Source organism: Eulemur rufifrons, chromosome 23 (genome assembly GCF_041146395.1).
Source record: "Eulemur rufifrons isolate Redbay chromosome 23, OSU_ERuf_1, whole genome shotgun sequence".
Classification (NCBI taxonomy): Eukaryota; Metazoa; Chordata; class Mammalia; order Primates; family Lemuridae; genus Eulemur; species Eulemur rufifrons.
The window spans coordinates 11,097,752-11,110,290 of NC_091005.1; the positions used below are offsets into that span (position 1 = coordinate 11,097,752).

Genomic DNA, 12,539 nt, shown 5'->3' on the forward strand with positions numbered 1-12,539 from the left:
GAGAAGAGGATCAGGGGTGGGGGCCGCCGTCTCTTTGGTCTGTGGCTGGGGAGGGTGGTTCAGGGCTGGAGGGCTCTGTGGGCTGTGGGGGCAGAGGCTCTGTTCCAAGGGCAGATCCTGTGAGAGGAGAGGAAAGGTCAGGCCTTGGCTAAGCATTCCTGCCACCCTCCCAACTCTCCCTGAGCCCCTCTTACCTAGGCTTGGGGATGGGGGTGCCTCGTGCTTCGGCCTGCGTTTGAGGACAGGGGAACGCTGTAGCCGCAGGGGCCGTTCTAAGGGACGTAAAAAGGCAAGTATTTCTACTTGCTGTCTGTCCGTCCCTGACCCCTGTCCTCCACCTCCAATGCACGCAAGCATGTGCACACACACACAGTTGCCTTCAGAGTGTCCCCTGTCCCCTGCATCCTCTCACCCCTGGCAAGGGTGCTCCTTGGGAGGTGGAGCCAGGGCCAGTAGGAGGGACCTGTTGTCAAACCCTTGCACCTGGCCTTGGGGCTCCGTGATAGCACTGGTGGCCCCTTCCAAGGACCAAGGCCTCGAAAGGGGACCCTGAATCCCACCCTCCCTCATCTCCTCCTGCACTCAAGCACAAGTGATGGTGTTTCCCTCACCAGCAGGGGCCTGGAGCTGGTCTTCATGCATAGACACTGCTCGTCGCCCAGCCGAGAGAGGCCGCGGCCTGATCTGGCCATCTGGGGGAGGCCAGGATATCAGGGGATGGTCCCAACAGCTGCCCCGACTCCAGCCCTTGCCTCCCCCTGTCAGGGTCCCTAGAGGAGCTGCGTTCCCATCAGGTAGCAGGGACTCCTCCGGTCTCCAGCCCAGGATTGGGGAAGAGGAATCACAGGTGCCTACCTTCATTCCTGGGACCCAAACAAGGCTCTTCTGGGAGGCCCAGGCTGTCTGGGGAGGGGCTGGCTCTTCGGAGGCTTGGGCTTTGACAAGGGGAGGGGGGGCCTGGACCATCCTGTTGGCCCCAACCACGGCCCCTGAGCTCTGCATTCAACTGCTGCCCCAGTGTCTTCCAGGTGGTGGACTCAGGCCCCTGGCCCCCTGGGCCAGGTCTACACGAGGGGTCTGCAGGGAGAAGGGCGTCAGCCAAGACCTGGGCCAGGCCTTGGAGATGGGTCTGAGCAACGGTCTGACCCCTTCCCACCAGTCCCTGCACCTCTGCCAACACACAGTGGCCCTCACTAACCGGCAGACACAGAGTGGGTACGGGACTTGATCGAGATGGGAGGGGTCTCCGTGGAACTGTCCATGATGTCACCTGCAAGGCAGGGATGGGGGCTCAGACACCAGACTTGGAGGTGAGGGGAAGAGAAATCTGGCCTCTCCCCGTCCTCCCCCAGGAAAGCAAGTACCTTGGGGACTACCTCTGAGGACACCCCTTTCTCCCAAAGATGTACTGCCCTACCCCACGGTCCCACTTACCATCTGAGCCAGCTTTCTTGATCTCGCCATCTTTGCTCTGTAGGAAACAGCAGTCAGATCAGCCCTACCCCCCACCAGCCTTGTCCAAAAAGACAAGAACATTCTTGTTCTTATACCCAGCCACAGAAATCCCATCGTGCACTGGGGTAAGAACATGGCAAACCCAGTCCCAGCCCTCTTAGAACTCAATCTGGGCTGGTGGACAGCTGGCACACGGAAACATCCATATGCACGCACATTCATAGACACATAGATAATGTGATTTCCTAATTCTGTGATGCGCTTCCCACACTTTAATGTTTCTAAATTAAGGCTGAGTCTCACTTCATATGTGTTTTTCCTGAAAAGCTATTAAATGGATGGTACATAGGGCTGTGGTTCTTAGCAGAGATTGTGATCAGAGTGACATTAGCAGGGTGGCCATGGAAGGGAGTTAGGAAAGGCCCCCAGGGAACTGTGGGAATGGCTGAGGAGGAACCCACTACAAGGGGCTGGAAGCCGATTGGGGCAGACCCAGACCTAGACCCAGCACCATGTGAGTCTCTGATTTGCACCCAAGGGAGGAGGACAGTGAGGTTTGTTTTTTTTTTTTTTTTTTGAGACAGAGCCTCACTCTGTTGCCTGGGGCTAGAGTGCCGTGCCGTCAGCCTGGCTCACAGCAACCTCAAACTCCTGGGCTCAAGCGATCCTCCTGCCTCAGCCTCCCGAGTAGCTGGGATTACAGGCATGTGCCACCATGCCCGGCTAATTTTTTTGTATATATATTTTTTAGTTGTCCAGCTAATTTCTTTCTAGTTTTATTAGAGATGGGGTCGCACTCTGGCTCAGACTGGTCTCGAGCTCCTGACCTCAAGCCATCCTCCCACCTCGGGGCAGTGAGGGTTAAGGTGAGACTACATAGAGTTTGAAGCAGGGTTAAGAGACTAGATAGTGTCTTGTGAGGAAGCCACTGGAGAACTTGCTGTTTAAAGTACAGGTGACAAGGTGAGAACTCTGTTAGGCCTGCAGAAGGAGTTTCCCAGGTCCAGGAAAGAGTTACCAGTGGCCTGGGCAGAAGCCAAGAGGGAAGAAAGGTTTGAATCTGATGACTATTTTGAGGGGAGGGACAATTAGACCCATCTGTGTGCCATGAGTTCCTCCTTGTCACATATGTCATCCACTGACTGCCACCTGCCCCCTCATTTTACGCTTGTGTCCCCCCAACTTACTTGCTTCCTCTTGCCTTCGGCGCCCCCGCTGCCTCGGCTCACTCCTATCCTCTGCAGCATCACTTGTACCCGCTGTTCGAAGGATGGAGCCAGCTCTGTCTCTCCCCGCTCCAGGGGCCGCCGCTAGGGACAGAGAAGCCCGAGTCAGGAGACAGCCCACTGCCCTGGGTTCCAGAAAAGCCCTCACCCCCGTCACCAGGCCTACCTTGTCCGGTCTGGCACCCAGCGTTGCCTCCTCGTCCTCCTCCGCAGGTAGTAGGATCATGGAGTAGGCCTTGCTATCCCTTGTGTAGCGAGGCCGGCTCCTGCGGGCAGAGTCAGGGCTGCTGATGCCCCCCTCAGCCCCACCAGATTCCTCACCACGCATGGGACGGGTTGGTGGCCGCAGCAGGTCGCCAAGTGTGGTTTTTCGGGTGCGGGGAGCTGCCACAGGGCTGGTCTCTAGATCAAGCCGTGGACCCCGTGTTGAACGAGGTTTCTTGAAGGCAAAGAGGGTGCCCAGCTTCTTTCGTAGTGTACGTGGCACAGGAGTGGCACCCCCCTCAGTGGCCGGGTCCTCCTCGGGGGCCCAGCTGTGGGGACAAGCAGCAATGAGTAAGAAGGGCCATGGGGCATCCCACCCTCTCCCACCCCCTGCTACTGCCCCTCACTCACAGGCGATCCTGCTGGATCAGCCTTTTGGAGAAGAATTCCTCCACGCCCTCGTCCACGCGAGCACTGAGCCCATTCCCTTCCTGCGGCAAGGCTGGGGGCACCTGGGGGACACCATGAGGTCAGCGGTCAGGGCTGAGTGCAACTGTAGCTTCTCCCCCCGCCCCTGTCCAGCAATCTTGCCTGGGTGACTCCAAGATCCCAGAGCTGGGATGACCTCAGAGGGCTGCTGCTAGAAGCCCTCCTGCTGTCCAGCTGCTGGGCAGAGATGCTGGCTCTGGCACACACACCCAGCCCACACCGTTCTTGTCCCACAGTATCCTCCTCGCCCTGAACCACCTAGTCGCCAGCAGGCTGGCACCCATGTGCCCCCGGGGTCACACGTTCCCACTTGCCACCCTCTCTGCTCCAAACAGTTCCCTGCAGTACCCCCACCCCACCCCCACTCCACCGGGCCTGCTGCCGGCTCAGTGGCGCCGGCTGCTGCGTCAGACCCTCTGGGGGGCCTCAAGCCAGCTTCCCCCACCCCACCCCTGTTCCACCAATGTCCACTGCCTCCCCCCGCCGGTACCCAGCCCACATCTCCCCCCCCACGCACACCGTGCAGTAGACGCAGGATTGTCCCCACAGCCGACTGCCCAGCATCTTTCAATAACCCAGGGGGAGGGACGGCAAGACAGACACCCTCTCTCTCACATCCCCCGATGCAGTGGGCCACCCTGTGGCGGTGTCCCACACCCAGGCGCACCCGAACGAAACCCACACAACCATGGCTGCGCATGGGCACGACCTGGGCTATGGGTAGCCAGGAAGAAGCCAGGATATGACCGCAGCAGCAGCACCAGATGGCCTTGCGCCCCGACAACCCACCTCCCTGACCGCCATCACGCTTGAGGAGCGACCGGGCCACCCACGACCCCCAACCCCACGAGCTCCAGAGTGGGGGAGGACGCTCACCTGCGGGCCCCCCGGCGGCGGGCGGTGGTGGTGCTGGCGGCGCGGCCGCGGCCGGGCCCGGGTCGGATGGCGCAGGGGCTGTCCGGCCGGCGGCAGGTCCATGCGAGGCAGCGGGCCGGCCGGGGGCCCGGGGGCGGCAGGGCTCGGAGAGCCGCGCGCGGACGGCCCCGCCTGCGGCTCCGCATCTTCCCCCGGAGCCGCCAGCTCGGGCTCCGGTTCCTCAGCAGCACCTGAGGGGAGAGCACCAGAAGAACGCCGAGCGCTGAGCCCAGGGAGGCGGCGGCGGAGGCGCTAGGGCGGCGGGGGACCAGCCCAGGGTGCGGGGAGGGGCCCGGCTACGCCGCCCGCCCCCCGCCCCTCCCCCGCCGCCGCCGCTGTCCGTGGTGCTGAGCGCGGCCCCGAGCGCGCGGCCCCGCACGGCTGCCAAGCATGCGCATCCTGGGGGCAGGGAAGGGGGCGGGGGGCAGGGGGGAGGCAAGCGGAGCCGGGTGGCGGCCCTAGAGTGCTCAGGTCCCGCGCCATGCTGCCCACAGCAGATCTCAGTTTCGCAGGTTGCACAGGGGTCCTGGCTTGGCCCCGTCAAGGGCTAGAGAGTGCCCCCGGCAAGGCTGAATGACTGTCCAGGTGTCAGGTTCCTTTCCCCCAAGGCCCTGACTTACTGTGAATGGATGAGGCGGGTAGAAGACCGTGGCTGGGTTCAGGCCATTTCCGAGGACTGTCATCCTGGTGGAGAGGGCATAAACTCAGCCTGGAGTAGGGGAGCACAACCCCAGGAGAGATGTCTTTTACCTTCTACACTCCAGAGCAAGGAGGGGAAATTTAAAATTCTGAGACCACTTGCCTTCTCCTCCTCCGGGAAGAAGAGACCTTGCAATTCTCCAGGCCCGAGGGGACTGGGCTCACCTCCATCCAGTGTGGGTAGGGCAGAGGGCATCACCACTGTTGCCTGCTGAGCCAGACTCTCCACCTGCAACGCCAGGCAACTAAAGATGGGCAGGTAGGGCCTCAGCCACAATCCCATCAGTGCTAAGGGAACCCTGAAATAGCCCTGGGCTTCATGACCCCAGACGACATTACAGAGCCCCTGCAAGACAGATGGCAGGGGGGTGCATGTGTGTGTGTTAGCTTCCCCTCACCAGTCGGTCCCGGGCTGCACTCAGACCCGCCAGAGCCTGAGCCACAATGTTCTCTGCCAAGGTCCCTGTGACTGACAGCCGCATATCCCTGAAGGCAGGAGAGGACAGGTGTTAGTGAGCTGGCTTGGCTCTACCCAACCCTGCCCGGCCCAGCTCCATCCAGCCCACCTGAGCCTAGTGAACGCATTTTGCAGCAGCTGTTCTGGCAGCAGCTCTGGGAAGCCCCTTGAGCCCACCAGGACTCCCTCTAGCTGCTCCCTCCAGCCAGATCCCTGCAGTATCTGTGGGCAGAGGCTCCTTGTTGTGTCCACTGTGGCCTGAGTGAAGTCCTGAGCAAATGTCAGAGCATGGTGAGGGTATGGCCAGGGCCCAGGCCACTTGGCTTGAGGCTCCAACCCCCACAGAACATTAACTCAGGGGACAGCATAGTCAAGCCTGCACGTGGAGGTGGGGCTGGGGCAGGAAAACCATCTCACCTGGATTTCCTGGCGGCAGACTTCACCCACCTGTCTCAGGAGACCCTCCAGCTTCTGCCGAAGCTGCCAGTGATGGCTTGAGGAGCTCCCAGCCTCATATAGAATGGGGAGAATCTGAGGGCCAGGGAGAAAAAGGAGTTGCTAATTGACCTGATTAAGTGGGGGAGAGTCCTCATGTCGGGTGGGGAGTGCTTACACTGAGAGAGAAATTGGCATTTTGGATGGCATCCTCGGCCTGGTGCACAGCGGCTTCACCCTGGGGCCCAGCCCCACAGCCCAGCAGCTCCATGTGCTCCTGCACTGACTGACATAGTTCGTTCACTTCCTGGGGGGGCATCAGAGATCAGTCGCAGCCTAGTCCCCTCCCAGTCGCCCAGACCCTGCCTGCCTTCCTCCCAAGGTTTCTGACAGGGTGAGTGACATCCTGAAGCTGGCACTATTAGACCAGCCATTTAGGAACTCTATCCATTCAAGGAGGGAGAGCAGCATCTCTTCCTTTGGTTCATTTTAGGGACTTTATATATACTTCTTAGTGCCCAGAATAGGAAGGAAAGGAGCTGTAAGCCATGTCTGTGTTGTAGAAGCTTAGTCTGTCCCCCGTCCACATAGAGCATGGCCTGGGGAGTGGTGAGAAATGGGAGGAAGGAGCCATGGAGAAGAGAGGAGGGACCAGGGGGAACAAGCGATAACTGGGGTGGGAGAGGGGTGAGGAACAGCATGTTTGAGAATTGGTCTAGAGGCAGGACCGAGGAGGACTGAGGGTTCCAGTGTGACCAGGAGTGACATGGAAGGATGTCCAAACCTCCGTCCACAGCACGTGGTGGCTGTGGGCACCAGGGAGATTGGTTGGGCTCCAGGGTAGAGAATAGGGTTTGTGGGAAACGATGAGATCACTTGAAGATGTGTGGAGTGTGAAACCCCAGCAGGATGTCTGGGTCAAGATGTTTGGGTGCTGTACTTTGGGAGAAAAGTGGGGTTTGGGAATGGAGAGATGGGAACACCTCCAACGGGTGAGGTAGTGGAAGGAGATGGAGCCAGACAAGGAGCTGCTGGGTTTGGCCACACAGAGGTCAGTGGAGAGGGGAGGGGAACCCTGTGAATGAGAAGTCAGAGATGAGGCTACAATCAGAGAAATTGAGGGACGATTTTCAAATACCTCTGGTCTTTAACAGGAGAGCCTGTTTACATGCTTAAAGTAAGGCAGCCAGGGATGTCATCTGGGGACCTATTTCAGGAGTGGTTGGCTGTCTCCAGACCAAGGAGAGGGACTTTGGGACAGCAGGACTCAGGCACCCTGGCCCCAGGACAGTCAAATCCTCAGACTCACGGAGGCTCCCAGGTGCTACAGCTTTCCCTATGCCCTACCTCCTGTGAGTAATTAAGGTTGGGGGAGGAGACACTGACCTGTTCAGAGGGGTTTGAAACCAGACTCAGTGGCTGAAGGTGGGACAGGCGGTCAGAAGAGGCAGGGTCCGCGCGGTTGTTCCTCAAGAGACAGGCTTGGATCTGGGGACAAGGTATATTGAGAAACGGCAGAGGATGGAGCCACAGCGCAGAGAAGGAAAGCAGAGGAGAGGGGACGCCCACCTGATGGACCGCACGTGCTGTCAGTTCCGGGCGGCTGCGCTGCGCCTGGGCCACGTCGTTGAGTGGCAGAGGCATGGCCTTCAGGCTATGGTTGTGCTCCAGCGCCTGCGCCACATCCAGCAGGCCCAGCGCAGAAGTGTTGTTCCGGTCCCAGACCACAGACCTGAGCCAGGCCGGGCTTCAGCACGCGACGGAGCTCCGCAAGGCCCCACCCAACGCTGGCCTGGCCCCCAGCCCGCTCCTCATGCTCCGCCGCGTTGAGCCCCGCCCCTTGGCCCAGCACGCCCCTCCCCATTGGCCCCACCCTCTGACCCCGCCCACCGGAGCCTCGTGTTGACCCGCAGCGCCTTAGCCAGCATCTTGGCGCCCACGTCCCCCATGGCGTTGCCGCTGATATCCAGCGCCGTCAGGTTAGGGTTGGCGCCCAGGGCCCGGAGTAGGACACTGGCGCCCAGCTTCAGCCGAGACTCAGCCACGGACAGAGACTGCAAAGGCTGGGAGTTAAAAGAAAGTCTTTGATGGTTGGAGTCAAGGGTCAGCAAGGAGGGCAGGTCACAGGGTCTGAGAGAGCAAGAAGCGGAAGGGTCAAAGGTGTCTGTTGCCTTTGGACCCCGCAAGGTCCCGTGAACTCACACAGTCGTCGTCCTGCATGAGCTGGACAATCCGGTGCAGGACGTCGTCCAGGGTCTCCCTGTGGGCAGGGGCTGCGGTTGGGGGTGGGGGCCAGGGTGGTGGGGTGCTGTCTGGGAGGCCCGGGAGTAGGGTGGGGGCTCACTTGCATCGGACGTTGAAGTTCCTTCCAAGCGCCACATGTCTCAGGGACCGGCTCCTCCCAATGGCCAGAACCAGAGTCACCATGTCCGAGCCGAAGCCTGGGGGTGACTTGGGTCATGTACAGGGCGAGGTTGCGGGGGCGGGGGGTAGGGTGCGGGCTGGGAATCGGGCGGATGATGGGAGGGTGAGTTCCTGGGCGGCCTGACCATTATCCGCCAGATCCAGGGAGCTCACGGCGCCTGCGTCGCACACTAAGTCTTGTATCACCTGGGCGCCGGCCGATCGCAGCTGGAGGTGGAAGGTGGGGCCCACTCAGGCCACAGGTGGGGAGGGGCAGGCGGCCAACAGCCCGGCTCTCCCGCCTTCCAGCCCCACTCCCAAGTGTGGCCCCCCCGCGTGTTCACAGTCGGGGCTGGGTGCTCACCTCACAAGCGCTGAGGTCCAAGTGTAGGTCGCGGAGGTGCGTGTTGAGCGCGAGGCCATCCAAAAGTGCCCTGGGAGGGGATGTCACGGGGTGGCGGGAGATGGGAAAGGGGACCCCGGGGTGCGAACGAAAACCAGGAAGGCAAGGGCCAGGCTGTGCGTGCGATGGGACCGGAGAACACGGAGGAGGCCTGGTCTGGGTGGTGGCCCCACACACGGGGGCGTGACCGTGGGCAGAGACACCTACCTGAGCGCGTCTGGCGGCAGCTTGCAGCCCGCCAGGCTCAGATGCCGCAGCGTCCCCGCGCGGCCGAGGAAGAGCTGCAGCGCGGCCGGCGCTGCCCGGGACTTCCTGGTGGGGGCGTGGGGAAGTGGGCTTGCGGGCGAGGGGAGGCGGCTCCCGGCGGCCTGCCCCCACCCCGAGAGATCCCCTTACGTGCGGGAGAAGACATTCCTCGAAGCATCGAGGTGGGTGAGGTTGGTGCAGCAGCCGCGGGACAGCGCCGCAAAGAGCTGCGGAAGGAGGGTGTCGGGTGTCGGCTACACCGGCAGGAGGACCGCGCCCACCCTGGCTCTCCAGTCTGCCCTGCTCGGGCCGCCGCGACCTGCCCATCATCCCCCCACTGACCACCCCCTCACAGTGTCCAGGGCGGCGTCGGTGCCTGCGACGTTCAGGAAGGACAGATAATTAGGACGGCTCAGGAAACTATAGAGGCCCTGGTGGAAGGACAGGGGTGAGAGGGAGTCAGGGATGGCTTACTGGGGCCTCTTGACATCCCACTGCCTGCGGCCACCCCAAGCTCCAACCCTGAAGACAGCCACTCACCCCACTGTCCTCGGAGGCCCCCAGCGCCCCCGGGTTCCCGGAAAGGTCCAGATGAGTCAAGGCAGAGTCGAAGGCAGCATTGGCGGCCAGTGCCCGGCCCAGAGCCCTCATTCCTGATGGGGATCGGGGGACAGCTCAGCAGTCAGGCAGACTTACCTCCCCTTCCACCTACCCCATCCCGCCTACCTCGAGGTGTCAACCCTGTCTGCGCTAGGCTGAGTCTCCTCAGGGCTCCTGGACGGCGCTCTAGGTGTCTGCTGAGTGCAGCTACACCTGGGGGATGGTCCAGCCATGTGTGAGCCTCACCTCCTCCAGCCACCAGCCCCTGAGGTTCCCCTCCCCAGGCTCAGCCATACCTCTGTCATCCAGTAGGTTCCCTGCTAGGCTCAGTTCCCGCAGCCCAGAGCTTGAGTGTCCTGCCAGCGCTTGGGCCAGTCGCCGGACAAAGTCTCTGGGGACCACACCCCAGGTGTGAGACTCTGACCCTGGATTCCCGACCCCTCCCAGGCTACCAGCCCCCAGCCTCGCCCCCTCACCCCCTCAGGCCACAGGTCTCCAGCACCAGCTCCTCCAGGTGGGAAGACTGACTCATCATGTGCAGAATCTGCTCTGAGACCTCAAGGCTCTGAGAACAGAGGGTGGTGGCTCAGGGGGCTGCACCCAGCCCTCACGGCCGGGCTGGTTCCCGCCCCTACCCCTCACCAGCTTCATGTCCACACAGGAGAGACACCGGAACCACAGGTTGTAGGACAGGGCAGCCACGCTTAAGGCCAGGTCCCTGGGGAGGGGGGGGAAGGAGCAGGGGCAGAGCTCAGGGCCCTCCACAGGGAGACTGAGGCCCAGGAATACGGGTCCTGGAATGTTCCTCCTCTCCCCTTCCAGGCAGGCTACATACCGACTGCCAAGGTGGCTGAAGTCTCCCAGGCTGAAATGGCGGCAGCCTTGACGATGGTAGATGGTGTCCACATCCTGGATGAGAAGAAAGTGTCCACAATTTGCTTAGAGCCACAGGGGTAGGGAAGGGCTCAGCACACATAGGGGGACCAGATGTCTCCAGAACCCCCCACAGAGGGCCCCACCCTCACCCACTGAATCTCCTCTCGGAAAGGGAAGCCATTGTAGTCACACAGAGCCTCGTAAGTCTCCAAGAAGCCACCTGGGGAGGTGACAGGTATGATGGAGGGAAAGAAAGAGACAAAAGGTCAGAGATGGAGGAAGAGCAGACCCAGGCTGGGTGATGGTTGTGACCAGGGTGACCCTGTTCAATTTGGGCGCCCCCCAGCTCCAGGGGCCTGGGGATGTAGGGGCACCGTAGGCTGGAAGGTCTGGGGACCCTGCCTCGGCCCTTACCACAGGGGCTGCAGGGAGTGCTGCCCTCTGAGGGGTGGCCGCTCTCTAGCCGAGCCAGCATGGAGGGGGGCGTGGGCTTCCTGAATAGCTTCCTGTGGAGGGGCAAAGGAGAAGGGGAAAGGGACTTCTCGCCCTCGGGATGAGAAGCAGCCCATCTGTGCCCACCTGGAGCATCTGCCCGCTGCCCTCCTCCCCTGCCAGCCCCTGGCAGTCACTGGGCCTCACCCAAGGGTCGAACGAGGGAAGACCTTCTTGATGGCCACAGCCACATGCTGGGCCAGCTGTTCCAGGGAAGCCACATCAGGAAACTCCAGAACCAGCTCAGGCAGGGACTCCAGCTCAAAGGTGACCTGGGAGGGACAGCTGCTGGGCCTTGGCTTCATGTGTGGGGGTGGGTGGTGACAGAAGGAAGACCTGGCTGCAGGCCCAGGTGGGCTACTGGGTGTCTTACCTGAGGGGGTGTCTCCTGCAGTGCCATGGCCTGGACCTCCAGGTAGCTGAATGTGCAGTCCACCTGCGGAGCGGCCAGGTCAGCGGGAACCGAGCCCGAGCCCAACCTGCCTAGACTCCACTCCTGTTTCGTGCTGGGGGCCCAGGGCTGCTGGCAAGGCACGGCCCACAAGGACAAGAAGGACAAGGCTCTGCAGATGCAGCCTCTTGTCAAGGTAGCCGGAGGGCAAGAGTTGTAGGGGCCAGGCCCTGGAACTCACTCTCAGCGGGAGGCAGGTGTGGAGCAGGTAGACTCTCCATCGTAGCAGTACCTGGGGGAGACAGAGTCCGACACTCTAGGCAGGGCAGGAGGCTCTTTCTGCTGGGCCCAGCTGCCTCCCAGGCTCTGCCCCCTGCCCACCATACCAGGACATAACTCCGCTCAGCACCCTCCTGGGGCAGCCAGGTTTTCAGCAGCAGATCTGCCTCCTTGGGCCACAAGAACCTGGCGATCTCTCCTGTGGAAGGGCAGCCTTCTGGGTGACTTTGGTCCTCCCACCGAGGCAAATGGTGCCCACAGTCTGTGCCAGGCTGAGGCCCTGGGGCTCATCTCTGTGCCAGCAAAGTTGGAATGGGGCAGATCCTCCGTCTGGAGGAACGGAGAGAACCTCTGGGCGAGCTCCCCGGGGCGCTGGGTGGGCCTCTGGTTTGGGGTCCGCGCTGCTTCCTCCCAGCCAAGTAGGTGGGAAGGGCCAGCGCTTACCTCGCAGCTCACAGGAGATGCCGTCGGGAGTCTGGGCCATGGGGCCGGGCTGGGCCGGGGCGGCCCGACGAGCTCCGGGGCGGGAAACAGCAGCGGACGGCGCGCACGCAGGAAGCCTGGGTCCTGGGCCGCACTGCAGCCACCTGCTCCTCCTGCGGCGGAAGGTACGCGCCGCTTCCTGCCCGGCCGCCCCCGTCTGGCCCCTCCCCGGCCCGGCCTCGCGCAGAGCTCGCCCGGGTTTGGGGTTGTGGGAAGGGGGCACGAGTCCCAGCTGCCCGCCCGCCCCGTCGAGCAGGAGCTTCTCCGACAGGGTAGTCATGAGGCTGGGCAGTGGTGTGGCCGGGAGGGTCACGCGTGTCGCGTGCCTCCAGCGGCTCCTCGCCCCCAACTTCCACCCCACCCCGCACTCCCTGCCGCGAACACCAGGGGGCGCTGCCCGCCCGAGGATCCCTGCAGCCCACCGTGGCCCGTCCTCACCGAAGCTCAAGCGAGTCTGTGCAGCCAGGCGCGCCCGATCTCTCGCAA

The 12,539-nt window shown here is 62.2% G+C and overlaps 1 protein-coding gene across 1 annotated transcript; it reads right to left on the bottom strand.

The window, feature by feature from the left end:
* Position 1: 1 nt before the first annotated feature.
* On the bottom strand, positions 2-12,054 carry CARMIL2 (capping protein regulator and myosin 1 linker 2). Its single transcript, XM_069497858.1, has 38 exons — positions 12,015-12,054; positions 11,678-11,769; positions 11,533-11,583; positions 11,274-11,336; positions 11,048-11,172; positions 10,823-10,914; positions 10,558-10,628; positions 10,368-10,441; positions 10,175-10,250; positions 10,009-10,097; positions 9,829-9,923; positions 9,659-9,745; positions 9,473-9,585; positions 9,286-9,363; positions 9,083-9,159; positions 8,894-8,998; positions 8,648-8,717; positions 8,430-8,511; positions 8,225-8,321; positions 8,083-8,140; positions 7,771-7,943; positions 7,450-7,612; positions 7,267-7,368; positions 6,059-6,187; positions 5,863-5,976; positions 5,555-5,715; positions 5,387-5,474; positions 5,092-5,217; positions 4,910-4,973; positions 4,251-4,480; positions 3,297-3,397; positions 2,848-3,214; positions 2,643-2,765; positions 1,435-1,471; positions 1,199-1,270; positions 856-1,077; positions 195-272; positions 2-117 (listed from the first exon to the last, which is right to left on the bottom strand). The coding sequence occupies exons 1-38, from the start codon at positions 12,052-12,054 to the stop codon at positions 11-13; spliced, it is 4,092 nt and encodes a 1,363-aa protein (XP_069353959.1). The 3' UTR covers positions 2-10.
* Between the last annotated feature and the right edge of the window lie 485 nt (positions 12,055-12,539).